Genomic DNA, 19,986 nt, shown 5'->3' on the forward strand with positions numbered 1-19,986 from the left:
ATTGGGTCAAATATTTACTGTTTCCTACGTGCAAAACACTGTCCTCAAAGATGTGAGGACATGATGCCTGGCCACAAGAAACTGAACATCCAGAACGCAGAAGGAGGACAGGTAGGAAGGGATGGGCGCAAGAGCCCCAGTGGAAGATCAGGATTGGAAAGCAGGAGGGGCCCTCGCACTCTGAGCCAAGAGAGAAAGGGATGCCTGAGAAGACAGAGAGGTGGGAGGCTACAGGGCCACAGGCAGGGAAGAGCCACTGTAGAAACTCAAAGAGTAATTTCCCTTTAGTGTGGAGGCAGGTCCAAGTCACCGTCTCACAACGAAGGAGTCAGAGATAGGAAGAGAGGAGCGTAAGCAAAGAAAAGTCTTGGACCAATTAAACTGCGGAGCTGACAGTGTTGACTCACTTTTTTCTTAGTTAATATGTCTGGATCGAGATTTGAGGAGAAAAGATTGGAAGAAGACATGGGATTTCAGCAAACTCTGTCATTATCCAACGTGCCACATACACACTAAGATCAAACTGCACACACGGCACTTTTTTCAGCATTTTTTAAAAACACACCTTAACGTAAACAGCAGAAGGTTATTATCCTTCATACACAGACTGCAACAGAACTTTAACCACTGAACAGAAAAATGAGAAAAACGCACAATTTACAGAAGAAACACAGTTGGCTAATAAACATGAAAGACGCTCAATTTCAGAAGAAAGTGTTAATGAAAACAAGATTCTCAAATGGAAAAACAGTTTTGGTGCAGGAAGATATACACCTAGGTACTGCTGGAGAGGACATTAGGACATGACTTATATGAGGTATTTTAGCAACACACACACACAAACACATACACCTTAAAATGTTTGTATCCTTGACCCACCAATTATACATCTATGAGTTTAGTCCAAGGAAATAATCAGATAAACAAGGAAAGATTAGTTTTCGAAGATGTTTGTTATACTATTCATAATAGTGCAAACTGAAAACAAGGTTCATTGTTAATTCCACAAAAACCATTAAATAAATCATAGTATACTGATGAAATATTATGCAGCTAATAAAAGTTATTTTTCAATGACTTTTGTGTGTGTGTGTGTGTGTGTGTGGTACGTGGGCCTCTCACTGTTGTGGCCTCTCCCGTTGCGGAGCACAGGCTCCGGACCCAACCGCTCCGCGGCATGTGGGATCTTCCCGGACAGGGGCACGAACCCGTGTCCCCTGTATCGGCAGGCGGACTCTCAACCACTGCGCCACCAGGGAAGCCCTCAATGACTTTTTAATGAAACAGAGATATGTTCACAATATGTTAAATGAAAATAACCAGAATGCAAAACTGCATACAGAAGGTGACCCTGCCTAGTTATAGTACTATATGTAAATATGAAAAAAAAAAGGGTTGGAAGGAAATATATCAAATCATATTAACAGTGGTTTCCTTTGAGTTGTACAATTATTTCTATTTTTCAATACACTTGGACTTTTTATAATATCATATAGCATATAGTTGGCACATTATCACATACTGGGCACACACACAAAAAATGTTACAGGATGGTTTGATTTGGGCTTATTTTTAATAAATACACCCAAGTCAATAGATTGTAATTGTCTGGAAAGAAAAAGTGAAATCCCCTTCATCTTTGAGCACTCAATACCTAACACACTATCTAACACACAGCAGACACTCAATCACTGTTAAATTAAAAAATAACTGGCTGGCTCTGAAGACAAGTGACGGATGAAAAGATGGAAGAATGAATGGTTGGAAAGTTCTTCAGTCCTTAGTAAAATCGGTATTTTTCCTGGGACTTTTAGGAGATGAAAGGGGTTCATCATGTGACAGACCTTGAAGAGAGTAAAAGCAAGAGGAAAAAATTCCAAGGAATGATCTTTGCAAAGATACGATGAGATGAGATTTAATCCATGGAGCTTGTTTTTCTACCAACTCTCAATACCCACTCCAAACTTCACTCAAATTTCTAAATGTATCTGCTTCTTAGATGGACAGGAGAAAGCAACTGCTCAAAAGCAATTACACAGTTGCCCCTCTATTCTACTAGGAGGATTAATTTACATTCACAGAACTACTGAAACTCATGTCTAGCTGAACCCAATTCCTCTATATCATCTCCAAAGAGATTGATGCTTAAACTCCATCAGTGACTATTACAAGGAATAGACAGGCCCCACCAGATTAACATTTATTTCTATCCACCTTTGGAAGCAGAAGCACTGAGCATGGCTCTATCCCAGCAACTATCACATTCTCTTTGTACAGTCATAATTTCTTGGCAAAGAGATGCACACTATAGATCACAGTGTCTCCATTCTCCAACTGGTGTGAGGGTAACAGATACGTGTTCATCATTCACTCTGCCATCATTGTGACATATACTCAGGCTGAAGGCCCAAGGCTGGAATCTGGTATGGGTTTAAACTTGCTGAGACTTGTGAACTTCAGAGAAAGGAAATGTAATTCACATTTGCATTGTATTAATATCCCTTGCACCAAAATTGGAGTTCTCTGTAGATGCTCACATCACCATTATTACTCCCTCAAAATATCTGGTTGCTCTTCATTCCATAGATTCAAATGGCATGTCCCACTTTCAAATGTCTACAAACAACCATACATAGTATCTCAAAATGACACTGGTTGGTGGCAGGGAGAGGGTAGATGGGATAGGAATGACATGTGACTTTATACTCAGGCAGTTCAGGATTTCAATTCTTATTAACTTTTTGACCTCAGGCAAGCTATTAAAATTCTCAAATCTCAGTTTCTTCGTCAAAAAAAAAAAAAAAAAATGGGGCTAATGCCACCTAGGTTACAGGACAATCTTGAAAATTAACATTAAAGCACTATATGTATCTGGCACAGAGTATACACTCAGTAAAAGCAGCTACTATTATCAGTTAATTCCTCTATAAATAAATCACTTGTTGATCTCTTTTCAAACTGTGTGTTTTCCTATATATGCTCAAATGTCATACATGAAATTTCCTTTCCAACTTTTTCCCTATTAGGCTCATTTTTCAGATGGTGGCTCCCTATGTAGAAAAATAACTTTACAGGATGCTTCAACTATAAACTATATAAAGAAATAAGCATAAGGAACCTTAGAAGCCACAATAAATAAAGATATATATGGGGATTAAAATTCAGGGCTTGGCCTGAAAATACATGAGACAGGGCTGAAACGGGATTTAAAATATACAACAGTTATTCCCAATATTTTTAACATCAAAAAGTTAAGCCTCCTGTTGATTTCAGAAACTTACTGAAAGTACTCAACTAGTAACACAGATAACCCAACCAGACTCATGAAGGCTTTAGGACAAGCCTTGAAGCTCCCACCTCGTTAGTTTCCACCAATTCTAAACTAGTATATCATGAAAATTGCCCAATCCAAATCAAGTCCTTACATTAAAAACTCACCTTAATGCAGACCCCCACAAGGAACCTCACAAATATCCTACCTTTGTCCTCTTCCTTCCAAGATATTATTTTAAGGCTCCACCAAGGTAATCATCGATGACCACAGTAAGCAATAAAGTCAGCTTTGCCTTCTTTTGGTGCTATGTTCAAGAAGCAAGAATTTGACACCCCTATAACAAATAGCTGTACATTTATGGAGTCACCCTGAAGGGAATGGCATTACAGTAGACCTTCCAATAGAAGGCTGACAGAGAAATCACAATTGCTCAGATTCATCCTAACATAAAACCCCAAGATTCCGGACCTCATGGTCTAACCAAACACCGTCAGAGCACCAGCCACTTCTCTAATCAAGTTGGAGATCCCTCCTAGTGGCCAAGTGCTATCCAGCCCTTAAGTAAAAGCCCTTTTTTTTTTTTCAATTGACTGTTCAAAACCAAGACCTTTTTGTCCTCAGAGTGATGGTACAACCACAGTGCAAAATGGAACACTGCAGCAATTACATCAATATTTCAGACTAGTTTTGGAAACTACTCTGAAGGTTTTTGGCCCACACTGCTTAGAAAAACTGCCCACATTGATCTAATTCACTCGATAATTGCTCAGTTCTCCAATTTATTGCCCGGATGTGGCCAAATTTCTCCCCATGGACAGGGAAGATATAATGACAGTCTATCACTAAAATGCGCCAAATTGCACAAATTACCGAAAGTAAGGCAGAGGCCGTGTGAGAGGATTCAGGCATGGAGGGTCCCAAGTTCCCATGTCAGAGGAGCAGCGGTGTGGCTGGTAACATGTAACTTGGATTGCCCCGGCATTATGTGACCACAGAAATGACGAGCTGTCCCACTGTGTCCTATTACAGGGAAGCTGGACAGACTGGAGCAGGGAGAGGTAGGACACATCTCCCCATATTTCAGGGCAAGGTCAACTCTGAGAGTAGAGAATTACAGTCTCTTTTCAAAGCTCGGCCACAGCGAGTGGCCCCGGTCACTGGCAGGTGCTTCCGGCCACTGCATCCTCCTGCTGCCATGAGGAGTGTGAATCTTTGAGGCTTAGACAACACTTTTCAAACAAGACATCCTCAGGGAAGTCATCCACATTCCGTTCAAAGCAATTTATATTAAGTACTACAGCGGCTGAACATAAACCCATCTTCCCTTCAGAAATAGAAAAGACGAAATGTGCAGGGGGGAGATATCGCAGCAGAGGGGAGACAGAGGCAGTGGGGAAAGAAAGGGAAATCAAAGTCAGCATTCATTCGTTCCTGAATTCAGCAATTATTATGAAGATCCATTAGGCACCAAGCACTGAAGATACAAAAGTTACCATTTTACCCTCACAGAGTTAAATAAAATCATCACACACACATATACGTAATTACAAATCATTTAAAATGTTTAGGAAGTAAAGTATGGGTTGCTCTAAAGGGTTTAGCAACGGGACCTGATCTGGTCTTGGGGGCCAGAACAAGCTTCTGGAAAGATGGAATGTTTGAGCTTCCAAGTGCAGGATGAGCGGGCGTTACCTAGGTATGCGGCACCAGACGATGGAGCAAAAAGGAGAGAAGAAAGAAAAAGCGGTCTAGGTAAAGGCCATGAGATATTAGACCAGGGCTCCTCAAACTTTATTTGTTAAAGGAATCTTCTAGAAATCTCCCTAAACTGTAGATTTCAATTCTGGGTCTGGGGTAGGGCCCAAGCTTCTGCATTTCCGACAAGCTCTCTGGTGAGGCCAACACTGCTGGTTGGGTGCACGCTTTGTGTAGCAAGGATCCGGAAGATCTGCCCAGAGGCCAGAGCAGAGAGAACGAGGGAGGGTCAGTGATGAGGCCAGAGAGTTTGGCAGAGGTCGGGACCACACCAGGCTGTGCAGAGCATCTTAAGGAATCTGGTCTAAGAGGAATGGGAACCATGAAGATCTGCATTTCCTTTGTTCTCTCCAAGTGACCTTGCTAGGAGTTTCATTTTCCCTGGGAGACAGCACTTTGCAGTATCTAAAGTTTAAGTGAGAGCAAAGGTGTTTATGGACTTCAGGGGTTCTAAGAGCCAATAAAGTACAGCTTCTTCATCACAGACAGCCCATTAACATGCCATGTTTATTAGTAAAAATCCTCAGAACTGAATAAGCCTTTGTCAGCAAAAGTGATCTTGGCCGGTTAATTTGGCTGGTTTTGCAGACTGAGGACTTGGCACTCTTTTTAGAGTGTCCTATGCCTCTGTGGGCTTCCCTGCCTTCAGTAAGCGATTTCCAAGGATGTGGAGCCCACAGGGTTCTTAAAATAGTTTGGTAAAAGAGAACACAAACACCTCTCGTTGGCACTTTGGTCTTTAGCCTTACAAGCCTGAAGACATTGGCTTTTCCAGAAACGTCTGTGCCAACTGCCACCAGCCCGTTCCCTGAAAATTTGATGAACAAAGGCACAGAGAACTGTTTGCTGTTCAGTTAGGCAGGTCATACAAGCTCAAGCTTAAACGAGGTAGAAGCAGCCGAGTGCTTTTAACCAATTGCTCGATATACTTTATAAACTCTTCTTTGCTTCTGCCATAGGAAAAAGCATCTTCTTTCGTTTTTAAAATGAACACAGGACTCATTCACACTGAACACATGACATGAGGAATGCACTCTGCTATGACTCAGACAACTCTAAGGAACAGCTAAAGGAACTCAAGTGTTCGCCACCCTGATTAGTACCAGCTCTACGGAGAATTCATTCTCTTGACTCTGTCATTATTTATAATAGGTAAATGGGGATGATACAGTTTGACAAGTGATAGTGAAGCACCGCATTTTCTATGTAAATTATGATGTTACTCTCACCTAAGACTCAGAGAAGCTCTGCTTCTGTAACGGGTAAGAGCGAGTGGTTGTGAAATCCTCTCCAGATAATCTCCAAACATTAGCATGTTCTGAACTGCCTGGAATGCTGTATATACTACCCTGACCTAAAGCAAGGATGTAAAATCATGTGTAAGGCATTTGTTCCATCATCCAAGGAATCCATCTCAATCAGATGAAGTGTCTTTCTGGTGGTCTGCCTGTGTCACCGCATCCCGAAAACATGGGTAGACAGATTTTCACAAATTTAGAGAGTGTAACAAAGGGGGCTAGAGGTACAATACAATTTTCATGGTGTATATAATATCTACTTGAGAGGGGGTTACCTTGAAGAGTTGGCAGTTCATCCATCAGAGGTGGGTAATATACACTATAGATGCTTTACACATCATGACTCCACGGGGTATGCTCCAAGGCAAACAGTAATCTAATGAGAATGGACTATCTATCTAACAATAACTATTCTCCCAGGCAAGAAGGGCAAGAAGGAGCTGGCCAGCTTTAAAGGGCAGAATTGTCACAGTTTGGAAGGAAAGAGATTACTGGCTTTAGGGTACTCCATCACAAGACAGAGATACGAAAGCAAGAGAAGAGTGCTAGCTAGCATCGCTGAGCGCCCACAGTGCTGAGCACAGAGGTGAGCAGATGAGTGTAAGAAGACGTGCCTCCCTCCCTGATGGAGTACACAGTCTAACACAGAACAGGAAAATAATCCAGTAGCCGTGCTACAATGGGGCAAGTGCTCACCTGGAAGTGTGTGTGTGCGTGTGTGCTGCGTGTGCATGTGAGGGAAAGATGGCACGTAAGCCAGCCAGTGAGAGCCATGAGCCTCAGGAATACAAATGAGAAAACAGTTGCTGCTTCTGGCTGGAGGGATGGGGTGGTCAGGGAGTTACTATGGGTGGTGATAACTGACTTTGAAAGGCCAAGCACTAACCAGGTGAAGGAGGAAAAGGGATTCCAGACAGGGGCAGTGGCATGAGCAAAGAAGAGGAGGCATAAGAAAGTAATGGGTTCAGGAAAAAGCTAGTGATCCAGTGTTCTACAGACGTGCGTATACCTAAACGGGTACATGTATGTACCTATACACATTCATATTCAGAGATATAAAAATATTGATGTCTGTGTATGTACCTATACACATTCACATTCAGAGATATAAAAATACGGGTGTCCGTGTTTGTGTGCACATATATGTACACATATACATACACATATATGTTGTAGCCCACTGTTGCTACCCACCCACCTCCTCACACTCTCACGCACTCCAAGCCTCACAGGGCCAGAGCCAGACCGCACATTTGCAATACTGCCTTCTAAACAAACATCTGCCCCGTTGCCACTCTCAGGACAGGGCCATTTGCTGCTAAAACATTATCTCTTTTATGAGTGTACTACATCAAAAGATCGCAAAATAAAAGCATATTAAAAACCAATTTATATTAATAACAAGCTGCAAAAAAGAAAGCTTAGGCCTCAAATTTTTGTATTCACGAAAAGAAAAACTGCTCTTATGACCCTCCCGATACCCAAGCCAACTCACAAATGTCCTGTCCCCAAGCAAGAGCTCCACAGTCCCTTCTCCCTGTGCTAGTAACTCACAGACTGACGTCAGGGACACAGTCAACACCATTAGCTGCCCCTTACATGCTGAGGGTGGCAACGTGGAGAACTAGAAAGAATAGAGGATTAGGAATATAGGAATGTAGAAGATTAGAATATAGGGATATAGAAAATAATGTAGAATATAGGTCTGGAGGAACTCACGAAGCAGGAAAGCTTAGGCAAGCAACCACACCTTTGGATTTTTCTTTCTCCAGCTGAAAATGAAAGCAGGACTGGCAGGGGCCTGAACTTGGCCCTCCAGTGTGTTTCGATCAGCGCACAATGTGTTTAAAAACACACGGAATCTGAATACCTTGAGTGCATTTGAGTATGTGACTATAGATAGATACAGATATAGATATAAATATCCTCTCTCTCTTTCCCTCTCTCCTTCCCTCCCCTCCTTGCTTTCTTCCTTCCCCTTGCAAAAACCATCACCCTTGGTCATGTTTACTTTAATGTGGACCCTCTAGGTTATGTATGCATATGTGCTATAGGATGGGGGAAATATTTTGGAAAAGACATGTAGAGAAATGACAAATACTATGATTTATGATGATCCACATATGATTCTGCTTTGGTGAAATTAGGATGCTGAAGTTCCCTATGCATTTTTTTAATATTCTGAGATGAGTACTGTATGTTCTTTATTACAAAAGATTAAAAGCTTAAAAAATATATGGTTGTACTAACTCCCTACTGTAAATAGCTTGGAGCAGCGGTTTAAGGCTAGAGTCCCTATCATCACCATCACCACCATCACCACCAATGAGTTTACTCCAAATCTAAAAGACATTAATAAAAAAGATCTCTTTAAAATTATAAAATTAAAATTATTACCCCAAATTCCTTTTTGCATTCCTGAGCACTCTGAAGATATCCTTAGCATATGAATTACAAATCAACAATGCCTTGAAAGGCAAGTCTCTGGTTTTGTCTCACTAATCCCTTCTCCGCCCTGAATCCATGGTTTAGAGGCATTTCCTCCCGTCCGTTCCCCTCAACATAATTGACCAATCCTCAGATCAGCTTCTCTCCATCTGCTTCCCATTTGACTGCACTAAAGAACTCAACAGCTGCCTAAGCAAGAAGCTTCTCGGGCCCGAAGAACAGAGAATCCGTGCCTTCCCAAAAAAGAATATAGGTGGAGGGAATCAGCCTCTCTCCCTCACTCTTTAGACCAGTGGTTGTCAATCAGTCTTCCAAGACACACATGACAATGTCGGCAGACATTGTTGCTTGTCCCAACTGAGGGGAGGAGTGCTCCTAAACTTCAATGGCAGAGGCCAGGGATGCTGCTAAACATCCTACAATGCGCAGGGCAGCTGCCACCACAAAGAACTACCCAGCCCAGAAAGTTAACACCGCCAAGGCTGAGAACCCCGCCTTAGGGTGATGAGCTTTTCCCTTGGTTCCACATCAGGAGGGAGAGGAGGAGAGACCATAAGGAGACCTAGGGCTGCTCTTGGTGAGTCCCAGCCACAATTAACCAGAAGGAACGCCCTTGGAACATCCAGGGCAGTACTTACAGCACAGGAACACTTGATACATTTGTCTCCTTCTGGCTGAAATTCCTCCCCTTCTCGGTACTGCACCCCCTCAAACACACAGCCTAGAAAGCAAAGAAGAATTTCGATTTAGGGCAGCACCTTGATTCAGCTCGACACTATCCTTCTATCCACTGCACATCCATCCCCACCTTCACCCCCGCCTAGCACAGTGTCCTCTTCAACCAGAGAACAAGAATGCTTCATGGTAAAATGATAGATAGATAGGTAGATAGCTGGATAGATAGATAGATATAATATAGATATAAAATTTTATATATATATATATATATGGAATACCAAAGATTGACATGGGTCCAGAAACCCGAAGATACTAGAAAGCAAATAAGACGTTGGAAGCCAGGTCAGCCTAAGCAGCATCAGTGCAGGGTTCTGAGCCCTGCAGAGCCTGAGGAGCTCACCAGGACTACCCTAACCACAGCCAGGGAACCAAATCCCAGAGGGGTCAGAAGAGGCAAAGAGAAGGTCAAGCAACAGAAGTCATGGATGAGCTAAGGAGCAAATGACACGAAGAGCTGCCACTTGGAGCGGCAGAAGTGCCCCCAGCCTCTATCAGACCCTTCACACCCCTGATCTCACTCCATCTTCAGTGAGCCTACAAAGCACAAACTCTTATCACTGTCCCCACAGATGAGGAAAACATGGCCTAGAGAGAGAAAGCAACTCACTCAGCTGGGCAGGTGGCAGAGCTGGGATGTGAACTCAGCTCTGACCCACTGGCCATACCATACAGAAGGGCAGGCACCAAGAGAAGAAAGGACAGAGGCAAGGCTGGAGGTGCCACACAGGTTCTCAGCCCCACCCTATGTGCTGCTAAAGGGCCTAAGATGCCCCCACTAAGCTTGGCTAAATATAGGATCAAAAGCCCAGGAGGTGCCTCCTATTCAGAAAGATGACCAGGTCCCTGCTGTATTCTCAAGTGATCTCACAGGCGACTGGAAGCACAGGCTGGCCAGCAACCCTGTGTCACATGGGCCACGGGAGGACCATCAGCTAATGGCAAATCCACTTCCCTCAGGACTGTCATCACGAGGTACTTTGCCAGAATAGCTGAGGTCACTTTCCACATAGCAGACAGTGCTGGAAGCAGCACTTCCAATGGGTGAAACTCAGCAAAAGGGGCTCTTGTGAAAGACTGACTCATGTCCCTGAGAGTAGGTGTTCAAGGCCTGTCCAATGAAGTCATCAACAGAACCCACCAAACTCTCAAAGCAGCTGGTTCCTGACAAAGGGAACATCTGAACATATGAGCATTGCCCATAACCACCCGACCTGGCCACTAGACCTATTCATTTTAAAGCTAGATATGGAGCCCTTTGTTCAACTGAAAGACATGGGGACAAATGCTACTGAAGCTGAATGGCTGAGTGAACTGTGGCTTTAAGGTCTTTCTGATGCCCACACCCAGAGCCAGTCAGTCATCAGCTACCTCCTGCTATTCCCTTTGATGCAGGGAGACTTGCTAAGCTTGGGACCCTCCCAGTGGCTCTATCTCAGCACCATTAATAATGGCAGGTGCCCAGTCGTCTCTTTTCAAAGGACACTTCCAACAAAGGGTCTCCAATGCTTTCATATATGTTTGCACCACTGGTTCTGTCATACGGATTGCCAGACAGGTTAACTGCACAATCTACATTTGACAATTTAAATAAGGAAATTTTAAATGAAAATTGCACGCAAACTGTTCCCATCACGACCCAACCTCCTTGAGCAAAGAGTCAGATGAAAAGGAAGGAGCAGACAACCAAAAATGCCCTGAAATCTGTTTCAGGAAGAAACTGACCACAAGCTGTATGTGTTTGTCATTATGTGGAATACCATTCCATGATCAATGACAGATGCCAGTCCTTCTGAATTACAAGGATAATACCCCAAGGCTTCACTTAACTGTCCCTATCTAGACTTGGCTGAGGGCTCCTTCCCAAGACACAGCATAATGCATTCTGGATGTGGCCTCTTCTGAGTCTTCTGATTTGCATCCCAAAAGTTGGCCTTTGAAATTAAGGAGAGAGAGTAAAGTTGATTCTTGACCCCATAACCAAGGGCACAGCGCCTGCCCAGGTGTCAGGGGGCTGGTGTATAGCACTGGCAAGCTAACTTTTAAAGATCTGCCTCCTACGGCATCTGGACCCAAGTTGAAAAATTATCACAGTGTGGGGATAGGGGGAGGTAGTGCAGTATGGGGCCCAAGAAAGAAAAGGGGCCAGACCCCCAAGCCCACCTTTAGCCCTTACTCACTCCTGGGCATTGGGCAGGTACTTATACTCACTGAGTCAAATTTCTTCCTGGATGAACTACAGACAGTACTTCATCCCTCACTGGGATGGTGGTGGGGACTTAGCATTATAATATACGCAATCACGGAGCTCAGCCTTTCCTTCCTCGGAACGCAACTCAAAAACAAAGTGAGAGAAGCAACTGCTCAAATATGATAACTTCAACTGCTGAAATAAATTCACTCTGCTGTTTGTATATGCACACTTTCAAAGGCAGACTAAAAATATGACTATCTCCTAAGTGAGAAGGAATATTATATATGCCAAGTTGATTCTATATCAATAAAGCAACAGTCTACTCAACAGAACTGAATTAATACTTAAGAGCTTCGATACCTTTTAAATCTCTATGGAATATAAAATTTGCTCTGTTATCAATCTCAAGCTTGGCTGTGTACAGAAATTTTCTGGGAGGCCTGAGTGTCGCCCTCAGAGATTCTGATGGAATTGGTCTGGGAGGCAGCCTGGGTATCAAGATTTATTTTTTAAATCTTCCCAGGTGATTTCCATGTGCAGACTAGAGTATCAGTGAGCTAACATAATAAAGATCCCTTAGGCATTTTAGAGGATGGTTACATGATGTAAAGCATTCAGTGCATTCAGAGGGGAAAAGTACTCAAGCAAACTGTGTGTGATAGATACAAAATAAGTGAATTATGGAAAGAATTATTTTACTTTCAACTGGTTTCTGGCCTTCACATAAGCTTATCCAATAATACAAGCTTCACAGAAATCCCAGTGTGAAAAGGAAGTTTGGCTCAATAAAGACTGTCCAGGGAACTCAGAAAGGTTAGAAGTAGTGGAGAGAGACTGTCCTTATTGTCATTCAAAGATGAGGGAAGGCTGGACTGGAAGGGCCCCGGTCTGCGCACATGGCAGAGTGTGTGGAGGGGAAGAGACCAAGAGCTTATCTTCACAAAGCATCCCATGGCGATGCCTTCACCAATTCCCGGGGAGGTTCGCAGTACAGAAGGCCCTTTGGAGATCAACTTCAAAAGCAAAGAGAAGTAGTTGTGAGTATGGCCTCCAGTGAGGAAAAGCACGCAGAGTAAAACCCAAAATGCAGAACATCTGTCGAAGAGCATGGGCCAGAGGCTTAAGGGATCAGAAAAAAATCTCTCACCTCAAAATCCCCAGGCTGGTACCTAAGGGCAAGAGAAGATGCAGGCGGCCTTTGTAATCCTGTGCAGAAAAGTAAGAGGAAACACCCAACCAATGGAAAGGAAAGATCCCTTTGCTGTCAGCTAGGCCGTGGGACCCTCTAAAAAGACAGTGGGTCCCACTCACTGCGCCACGCCGAAAACTGAGACCAGCAAAGCCCTAACTAAATCATCTTAGGGACACAGCTCTCGGTGTTCAGAAAACATCTGGTCGCCTCATCACCAAGGCGAGCTCTGGCCAAGGTATTGCAATATGAAGCAGTAAAAAGACATTTCTGGAAGTAAGCGAAAGCCACAGCCTTTCCTTCCAAAATAAGCGTTACCTGTGGCCCTGTGGAGTGGAAAGCAGGCCTCCGGAGCCTGAAGCATCCTTGCCAAGACCTACAGCACGTTGCAGTCATCCCGGACACGCCAGAGTCCAACCGGACACTTCTAAGAAAAGGAGTTTGCTCTCCTAACCCATTAGGTACACAGACGTAAAGTGAGAAAAATTCCACGCAGGAGTGGGGAAAATCATGCATTCCTGTGAGAACCCAGAGGGATTTCAACAGTGTTGTACTGTACCAGGGAGCCTCGCCGCCTTCCCCTTCCTGAGAATGTTACCTGGACAAGTGGGGCAGCATTTTCCCAGATGCTTGGAAGGGTTTTTACAATGAACGACACATCGCACCTCAGACTCTGTGACAACGCCTTCCTGAAAAACAGAACACCGCAAGGAAAGTCAGCCCAGAATTCCCACTGAGGACTTACTTTTGGAAAGTAATCAACTTAGTAGGAGAAGAATTCAAACACAAAAAGTGCAAAGGTGGGATGGGTGTCAGGTGCAGAGATATATGGCACAAATGAAGTCTGATGGCCCCAGCTCGCCCCATCTCAAAGTGCAAATCCTGTACCTGTTCTACTCCCTGTTCTAGTTCTTTCTCTTTGACTCTAATTTCCTTTCTTTCTTCCTCCCTCCCTCCCTGTCTCTCTCTTTCCTCCTTCCTTTCTTTCTTTCTTCCTTCCTTTCTTTCTTTCTCTTTCTGTCTTTCTTTCTTTCTTCCTTCCTTCTTTCCTTCAGTCCTTCCTTTCTTTCTTTTAAATCTAGTATTTAAAACCTCCATGCTGTCAGTCAGTAGCTAACAGAGTCTAGCTGTTCATTCACAATTGTTTTAAGTTTTCAACACTGACTATATTTTCTGTAATTGTTATTGCACTTTAAGCCATTAATTATAAGGCAGAGTACAAACATAATATTCCAGACTGGCATCTGGAGACCTAAATCCTCACCACCCTTCCAGGAATAACTAGACACCAGCTCTGCAATCTTAGAAATTTCTCTGGGCCTCGCAGACAGTGTGGCTGTCAGTCATCAGATGAAGAGATTACATAAAACTATTTTAACGTTCATATTATGTTCTGTCAAAATAAACACTTTTGGTCTTAATAATGAAATCAAGGGACTCATTTGCAAACTGATCTTGGGACTCTAGTATTTTAATGTCGATTAAAACATTTTTTTAATTAATTTTCAGAGTTGGTCTTTGAGGGATTTTTCTCTATATTCTCTACCCATTTTATAAAATGGATTTGTATGTTTGTTTGTTTGTTTAATTTTGTTTTCAGGGGAGTGGTAACGAAAGCTAAAAAACTATGTAACAATTTGACAACTAGATAATTTTCTTCATCGTTTCTGCTACCATATCATCTCAATCCAACAAGGAAGGTTATATCCTAACTGCCTTCATATCTGTCAGACCTGAGGCTTCCACTACCAGGGGAATTTATTGTGGTCTATATCACATTTGTGAAGGAAAAAAAATGCCAAAATACCAGCAACATACAACATCAAAAAAGGAACTGGGCTTTAGTTATGTAACTGAAGCAATGCAAAAAGCCCAGGATCAATTTCCCTTTAGTATCTGCAATCCAGATGGAGGATTCAGGTTACTTCCCAGCATGAATTTCCTGTCTCTGATCTTCAAATTTTCCTCTTCCAGTAAGACACTAAAAGTGGAAAATAATGGTAAATTTTCCACCATCAGAACTCCTTCCGTACGAAGACATAAGAAATAAGTTGGATTTCAACTCAAATGGAAATAAACCAGATCATTAGACTAGCTGTTATCTGTCTGGTATCTAGTTGTACCCAGTACTTGTAGGCTCAGCCAGAAGTGTTTTAAATGACAGTGTTGCTTATTCTTACGACCACCCTATGAGGTAGTACTATCTCATTTTATGGGTGATGAAAATGTGGTCTAGAGAGGTTAAGTAACAAGTTATGTGAATGGCAATGCCCATATTTTACTCACTACACTATACTCTCTCTTCTGTTACTGATTCTACACCCTGAGAAGAGAAGATCTTGGAGAGAGAGGTTGCAATTGTGTCACTGTGCAGAGGAGGATCTTAAAGGAAGACTTCCCTGATGGGTACCAGTAAATGGTCATTTCCTGCATTGAGATGAAGTCTCCTTCCCTAAAGAAGGAAGAAAGTAAGCAAGAGTGGGAAGGTACCAGCTGAGCAGAGGAGCAGCTTTTTGTAACTACCTTAACAGAAGTTTGCTTTTATGGTTATTGAGTGAAATAATATTTTGAAACTAGCTAACAGGGCGTAGGCAAAGTATTATAAAAGGAAAAAAATTAAAAGGCAAAGTTCATTCCTGGTAGCTAACGTCCCCTTTCTGAACTCCAGTCTATAGTTCAGCATTTCCTCACTCCCAGGGATGTTGGTCTTTAAGATCTCTTCCAGTAATAATTCGATATTCCTGCAACATTCTCTCTGGCCGCTGGTGAATGGCTAGTGACCAAAGCCGATATTCACAATTGATGAAGCCTTGATGTGTTATTCAGTCAACAGAATATTCCCTCCCAGATAATAGTTTCCATTTAATTTAAACAAAGCCTTCATCCAAAGGCAGCAAAATTCACCACTGGTCCATGCAACTGGAAGACTGTCAAGACTTCTGACTACTGTATAAAAATGTTACACTACACTCCAAAAGGCATGCAATCATCTTGTTTGAAAGACAGTGTAACCATGGCTTTCGGAGTGTCCCTCTCAAAGATTGGAAATCACGTCGGTCAAGAAGCAGGGTGGGGATGGGGTGATGCAAATTTCAGAATGAATGTGGGCTTTTCATGTTATTAAAAGTCATTGCTGTCATTATTTTGTTCCATGAAGCTGATTGCATGTATAACTCAGGGTAAAAATTCAACAAATATTTATTGAGTCAATTAATCTATTATTCATATCTGTTCTAACTACTGCTTATTTTCATAAATAATTTAGATTACTACATAAATAAACTGAACATTTAACTGAACAAGTAACTGAAGATCTTACGAGTGAACATGCCCACTGTGGGCTTATGCAAAGAACATGATTACATAAAATTTAGATTTCAATAAACTAAATGTCAATATACTTGCGATAAGATCAGAGAGAAATATGCATTATTATACTAACCTTGGTTCTCCTTTAAATGCAAAAGTATACCCTTGAACAGTGAAATGAGACTGGGGGAAAATGATTTAACAGTATCTTCTCTACAGAGAAAAATTTTTAAATTATGTCAAAATTAGATGATCATTTTTTTAACAGAGTATTTCTTTAAAGAAAAGGAATTAGACAATTTCAATTCTTCATTTCCCCTTTGGTTTATCTTGCCTGTTTAAGACCTGTAACGATTAGAGCCACAGGGAAACAGTTCTCTTTGCAGAGTTCAGCAAGCACCAGGCACAGTCGGCTCCCTAGGATCCAAACTGGTGGTTCTTAAATTTGTTGCGTTGAAATCACTGAGGTTACAATGTACTAACTGCTTTGATTTAACACAGTCTGCAGACTGGCTCCTGCTCAAAATGTTTCTAAATCAAAAAAAGGGAAACATATATCCTCTAACAATACCTCTTTCTGCTAATAAGAATTTGTGTTTTGCAAAGCTGACTCACAGGAAGACATGAATTTTCCCCAAGGACATATGCATCTTCTCAGAGTTTTTCCAGGCACAGTTTAACAATGGTGAACAATTCTGCTATGCGTTTCTGGAAGCAAGTCCCATGCAACATCTATCCTGTAACTGTCTTGTTATGGTGACTGTCACAATAAATTTGGACAAGGATACAGTTGGTTTTTCATTTGTTTCTCATTTTTGTTTTGCTTTTTTCTTTGGAGTTTTGTTCTGTGATATCGGAAAAGGTTTTCTGAAGAGGACTTTATGGATTTCTTCTCACTGGAGAGTAAAATAGATGGACTTTACCTGGCACTGGCGCAGGACACAGGCTTCAGCAGGACTCTGCCATTTGAAGGAGCTGTTATAGGTACTTCCTTCATAGGTACAACCTAGACGAAACACAGAAGCAGGAAGAAAGGCCAAGAATGAATGTGGGTTTCCTTTATCTTTGAAGCAAAAGAAGTTATGTCTTCTAAGCCAGAACTAGCGATCATAGGAACCACCATGCTCCTTGGCTATTTTCCTCCAAACACAACTAAGACTGCTGAATATCCACTAGCTTTCGCTTACATTAATTCTTTGACTACTGAAAAGATTAACCTCACAGACTATATTTTCAAATAGAAAACCACTGATTGATGAACTCTCTTGGCCAAAATGCATAACCTCGTGACTTTATTTATGCCTAGTCAAGTATGAGGAGGACCAGGGCTCAAAACACCACTGTGAAAGGGGACTTTACACAACACTACATGAACTTAAGATTGCTGAAGGTCAAGAGGGAAATGTAAAACATGGTAAGAAATAAAAGCAAAAAATTAAAATATAGGAAATGATTGCAAAATTCTACATGCATCTAAGACTCCTGACAAGCTACTACTGTCTTCAACAGATGAAACCTTCCAAGCCTTGCCTCCAAGCTCTAAGAGCTATGATTTCATATTTCACTTTGATTTTACTTTTAGGTGTGAACTAGATTAAGGAAATCTGAAACTAACAATATATGGATTATCACATGTTAATTCACTAGCCAAAACAGAAGTCATGCTTATTCACTGGCAAAAACAGAAGTCAAAGGCCAGAGACTCTCAGAAAAGGAAACAAGTTTAAGTCTCTGTAGAGAAAGAGTCAAAGAAATAATGATGCAAGGATCACAACCTAGATCTTGAATTAGTTTGCCCAAATAACATCCTCCACCTTGTGAGTTACATTTTCCGGGAAGATGCACCTGGCTATGCCACTAGTAATTGCACAATAGATTATTAGGAGCACACCAGGCAAATGGAATTTACCAATTATAGCCCAACTGCTTAGCCCAAAGAGTACAGCAGCAGGAACACACACATGGGATAATGCAGAAATAAAAGGGCCTGCCCCTCTGTACCAGTGACTGACTTCTGCCAAGCCAATCAACCTCAATTCCCATCAGTTTTTCTTGTCCAAGATACAAAGAGGAGACTCACCTCCTTCTCTGAATTCTTTTAGATACTGCAGTGGTAATAAAAAAACAAAACAAAACAAAACAAAAAAACAACCTCAATACAAACAGAAAAATAAAGGACTTAAGATTTCAATAGATGTTTTCATAAACTTGGAACCATGATTTGAATTCCCAGAGAATTATGAATGACTGAAAAGAGCTCAGTGACACTCTTCTCTCTAGTTCCTACAAATCAAATTACTAAAGTACACAGCTGATTGGAACCATATTAGGAAATGCTTTCACTCTATATTTTTTAATTTCCTTTGCATGAAGTGTTACAGCGATAAAATGTTCAACCACAGGAACGCCTAGCACACTACAAATACTTACGCCAAACCCAGAATGAACACAGTAAATTTTCAACAATGAAAACAAGTATAAAATAATTTGGGCTAGCATAAATCTTACGGAACAAACGCACTTACAAAAGACGTGCCATGCGCATGTCTGATCCACTACCACAGACTTACTCGGTTAATAAATAACTTGTTCCGAGAGATGGAGGTGGGGAAATCAGAAGACCAAATCCAATTCATGTTAAGTCCAAGTAAATATGAAATGCCTGCCAAGTCTGCCAGTGGAGTTTCCAAATATGTTATATATTTTCAGCCTCTGGATTAAAAAAAAAAAACTGAAAGAAAGAGTGATTTTTATGCTGCTAATAGGGCAGGCAAAGAGCTTGCCTTTTTTACTTTGAAGGAGGAAGTACACTACAAGCCCATATAGACCAGGCAGGAACTGCAGGCCAAGAGACTGTTCCCAGACAATGCCAGGCCATGTGCAAAGGGCTTCCAGGAGTAGGGCAGACCTCTCTGGATTATTCCACCCAAAATGGGGTAAAAGGTATTGGCACCAGTGGTCCACAATGCAGGGAACCCAGCAATGTTTTCTGCTTCAAATAACTCAACTGGAAGGCTGGCTCCTCCACCACAGTTTAACATATAAAGACCCAGGTCAAATTATGATGAGCTTCATTGCTTAACTGCCCTTGTTGACACGTCAGTCTACCACACCTGAGTCCATATAATAGATTTTCCCAAATGCCGGATGAGTCTGAATGAATGAATAGACTCAAAAATATAGGCGTTAACCTCTTTCAAAAGTATAATCCATACCTTACCTACCCTCAACAGCATTGATTGGTTTTGGAGACTCCAATAGACAAAGCATCCTAGTAGATTTCATATGTAAGGGATTCTTGGGGATAAGATAATTTCAGAAAGGACATTTTCACTGCTCTTTGGGTTCATGTTCTAAGATAAACATCTTAATGCAAGACACTAACATGAGCTGTGTGAAGACTCACACATACACACAATCAAAGGGAACCTCAGATTTACTCCAGACTTACTTCTTATTCTCTGTAAGGCAAATTTCTTTATAATAAAATCTATTTACCACCAATTTTATGCTGTTAATAGGGCAGACAGGCAATATCTTGTCCCTCTTTTCATTGAAACTCCAGAGGAGGAATATATTAAATAACTACTATTGGCCAGGGTAGAAAAAGAGGCAAAGCAAATTCTCCATCATACATTGAGGCAGTGTTTCTCAAACCATCTCTAGTGAAAGGTTTGTTCTGCTTTTATTTTTCCAATACAATGCGGGCCAATACTTTCATAAAATATAATAGTGAGCAGCTCGGGCGTTGGGAGGAGCGGCAGCGGCCAGGCAGCCCAGCTTC

The 19,986-nt window shown here is 41.8% G+C and overlaps 1 protein-coding gene across 1 annotated transcript in view; it reads right to left on the reverse strand.

Annotated features, from left to right (window-relative positions):
* Positions 1-19,986, reverse strand: part of BMPER (BMP binding endothelial regulator) — a 271,041-nt gene that overhangs the window by 184,811 nt on the left and 66,244 nt on the right. The window contains exons 4-6 of the mRNA XM_027102219.1: positions 17,126-17,208; positions 13,492-13,582; positions 9,414-9,496 (exon numbers count right to left, since the gene is read on the reverse strand). Of these exons, the coding sequence (XP_026958020.1) occupies positions 9,414-9,496; positions 13,492-13,582; positions 17,126-17,208 (257 nt within the window). The remainder of the gene's footprint in view (positions 1-9,413; positions 9,497-13,491; positions 13,583-17,125; positions 17,209-19,986) is intronic.

This window comes from Aethalodelphis obliquidens, unplaced genomic scaffold (assembly GCF_003676395.1).
Source record: "Aethalodelphis obliquidens isolate GAN/ISIS:26980383/991018 unplaced genomic scaffold, ASM367639v1 scaffold5, whole genome shotgun sequence".
Classification (NCBI taxonomy): domain Eukaryota; kingdom Metazoa; phylum Chordata; class Mammalia; order Artiodactyla; family Delphinidae; genus Aethalodelphis; species Aethalodelphis obliquidens.